Source organism: Notechis scutatus, chromosome Z (genome assembly GCF_049901735.1).
Source record: "Notechis scutatus isolate UNSWTSFEM ecotype Mainland chromosome Z, rNotScu1.2, whole genome shotgun sequence".
Taxonomy (NCBI): domain Eukaryota; kingdom Metazoa; phylum Chordata; class Lepidosauria; order Squamata; family Elapidae; genus Notechis; species Notechis scutatus.
Window position 1 is genome coordinate 107931666 of NC_142025.1, and position 2776 is coordinate 107934441.

Sequence of the window (2776 nt, forward strand, 5' to 3'; positions counted from 1 at the left end):
CTCATTCATTTTACTTTGGTAGCATGTTTTAAAGTAGTACCAATTCCGTCTTAGATTTGTGACTGGATCTGAACTGAAAGGCTTATTCATATGGACAAAAAAAAGAGGTAATCAAAAGATAATTAAAAGTGTTACACCTGAAATTTTGTACAGGTATGTCAGTCTCTTTTTTTTACTTTCTTCTTTTGCAATAAAAATTTAAAATTATAACTTCTAACCAATCATTCAATACATACCACTGTGCATATTATGGCTTAATTCATCATTAATTTTCTAATAATCATATTTATGTTATTCATTGACTTAAACCTCTGAATGCAAAAAAAAAGAACAAATAGTACAAAAGAAATGTAGTAAAAGCTTGGTCATATAGAGAGAATGAACAAGAATCTATTTGCAAAATAAATTTGTGAAAGAAAACTGTTTGAAACAAAAGTAAGGGAGGAGCTGGAAAATCACAGAGATAAAATAATCAACAAGGACCAAAAATAATCTATGTAACAAGTGTATGAGTATAAGCAAGAATAGTTTGCAAGGATTAAAATAAACAGACAGTACAAAGAACAATGTTGGTGTAAATTAGAATCAGATTTATTTTAAAGAATCTCGTAATTTTAATTTCCTTTAATGAATTGTTGTAACTTTGTCTGTACTTTTTGTAATGCTGTCTTACTATATTATTTATTTTACAATCTATACTGTGTTTCAAAACCCTTACTATTAACTTAAGCAGAATTGATAGCTTCCAAAGGCTTTGGGTTTTTATTTGCATGTAAAAGTCCTCTATTTCAGGTCTTATTCCTTGGTTAAAAAAAGGTAACTGGAAAATTTTCTGTAATATTCCTTCACAGATATATATAAGATGACACAGAATTCAACTGTCACTGAATTTATACTCCTGGGACTCTCCAGTGACCCTCAGGCCCAATTCATTCTCTTTGGTATCTTTTTTATTATTTATTTGATGGCTGTGGTTGGAAATATAATTATCCTTCTTATTGTCAGCTTGGATGTCAGACTCCATAACCCCATGTATTTCTTCCTATGCAATCTCTCTGTAACAGATATTGGTTACACAACTTCCACCGTCCCCAAGATGTTAATGAATTATCTCTCTAATGATAAACGAATCTCTTTCTCAGGCTGCTTGTCCCAGATGTACTTCTTCATCTCCTTTGGTGGCATTGAATGTCTTTTGTTGGGCATCATGGCATATGACCGATATGCAGCTATTTGCCATCCACTGCATTATGGTGTGCTCATGCGGCACAAAGTATGCATTTGTCTTGCAGTAACTGCTTACATTCTTGGCTTGTCTAACTCAGGTGTACACACTGGCCTTATGACCCGTTTGTCCTTCTGCCAGGACAATGTCATAAAACATTTTTTCTGTGACATCCCACCTCTCTTCCAGCTGTCTTGCACTGATACTCAGATCAATCAAATTGCTACTTTTATATTTGGAGGAGGTATAATTATGGTTTCCTTCCTGGTGATTCTGTTGTCCTATGTATATATAGCCTTAGCAATACTCAGGATTCCGACTAAGGAAGGACGTGGCAAGGCATTTTCCACCTGTGCCTCTCACCTGGCTGTAGTGAACATCTACTTTGGCACCATCATCTTCACTTACATACGCCCTAATTCCACTTACTCTCAAGAGCAAGATCATGCTTTACCAGTGCTCTATGGGATTCTAACACCTATGCTTAATCCAATGATCTACAGCTTAAGAAACAAGGATGTACAAAAGGCATTTCGTAAAATGATTCAAGGATCTTAAGGGAGAAGGTTTGGGCATTAAATGTCCAACATTTTCCAAAATCTTTTAAAAATTAATTTTAAAACAGCAGGTTCTTTGTATAAGGCTGGTTTGGACAATGTTATGATCATATTGAATTTGACTGTTGATTTTGATGAACAAATCTATCACTACAGTTTTGCAGAACGTAATACTTGATGTTAGACAATGTACGAAAATATTCAATCTTCTTCTTAATGACTATTTGACTTCTGGATTATGAAGAATCAGAATCTAGGGATAATGTGTTGAAGGACCTTATTTGCCTTGTGGACTGGACTGGCTATTCTGGCTCATCATGAAAATAATAAATGTGGTAAGGCTGATTGAATTCTAGTGAAATTTTCCCACCCCCACCCCCTCCCAATACCTGTTGTTAATTATTTATTAATAATAGAAGTACTTTTGTTAATCCAGAGTCCTAGTGAAACAGAGCTATGGCTCTAAGATCTCTATGGATGTTTCTTTGCAGACAAAAAATCTTTTTCCTGAAGATTATTGCACTGTATGCATGAATGTGAATGAATGCTATGCATAGCATGACTCTTCCACCCCCAATTCCAAAATTGCTAAGAATGTATGCTCTTTAATTTAAAGCAATTACTGACAAACTCAACATCTTTTAACACTACTTATTTCCAAAAATCTATGCATACTCAGATATTTATGTTTTAAATTGTTCACTCCTTTATTTTCCCTCAGTTTTTCTCCCATATCAAATGTTTTATATCTATAGAGCTATGGCTTTCCAAAATAATCATAGCTCAGCATCAGGCACAGTAGAAATTCAATCAAAGTAAGAGTAAAGCCCCTCACTGACAAATGAGCAATATCTTGGAAAGAAAATGGAACATCAGGATGAGGAGCAGGAGGAACAGGAGGAACAAGAGCAGGAAAGGTATAAATCAGAAAACTGGAGAAAAGTAAGCATGCTGTAAAGAAATATCGCCTGAAATATATAATATGGATGAAAGG

General features: G+C 34.4%; 1 protein-coding gene across 1 annotated transcript; it reads left to right on the top strand.

The window, feature by feature from the left end:
• The first annotated feature begins 862 nt into the window (after positions 1-862).
• LOC113426589 (olfactory receptor 5AP2-like) lies at positions 863-1783 on the top strand. Its single transcript, XM_026688977.1, has one exon. The coding sequence runs from the start codon at positions 863-865 to the stop codon at positions 1781-1783; it is 921 nt and encodes a 306-aa protein (XP_026544762.1).
• Positions 1784-2776: the final 993 nt, after the last annotated feature.

What these genes read in the sequence shown, in the direction of transcription:
- LOC113426589 (XM_026688977.1), top strand. Translation starts at nt 863, where the DNA reads ATGACACAGAATTCAACTGTCACTGAATTTATACTCCTGGGACTCTCC.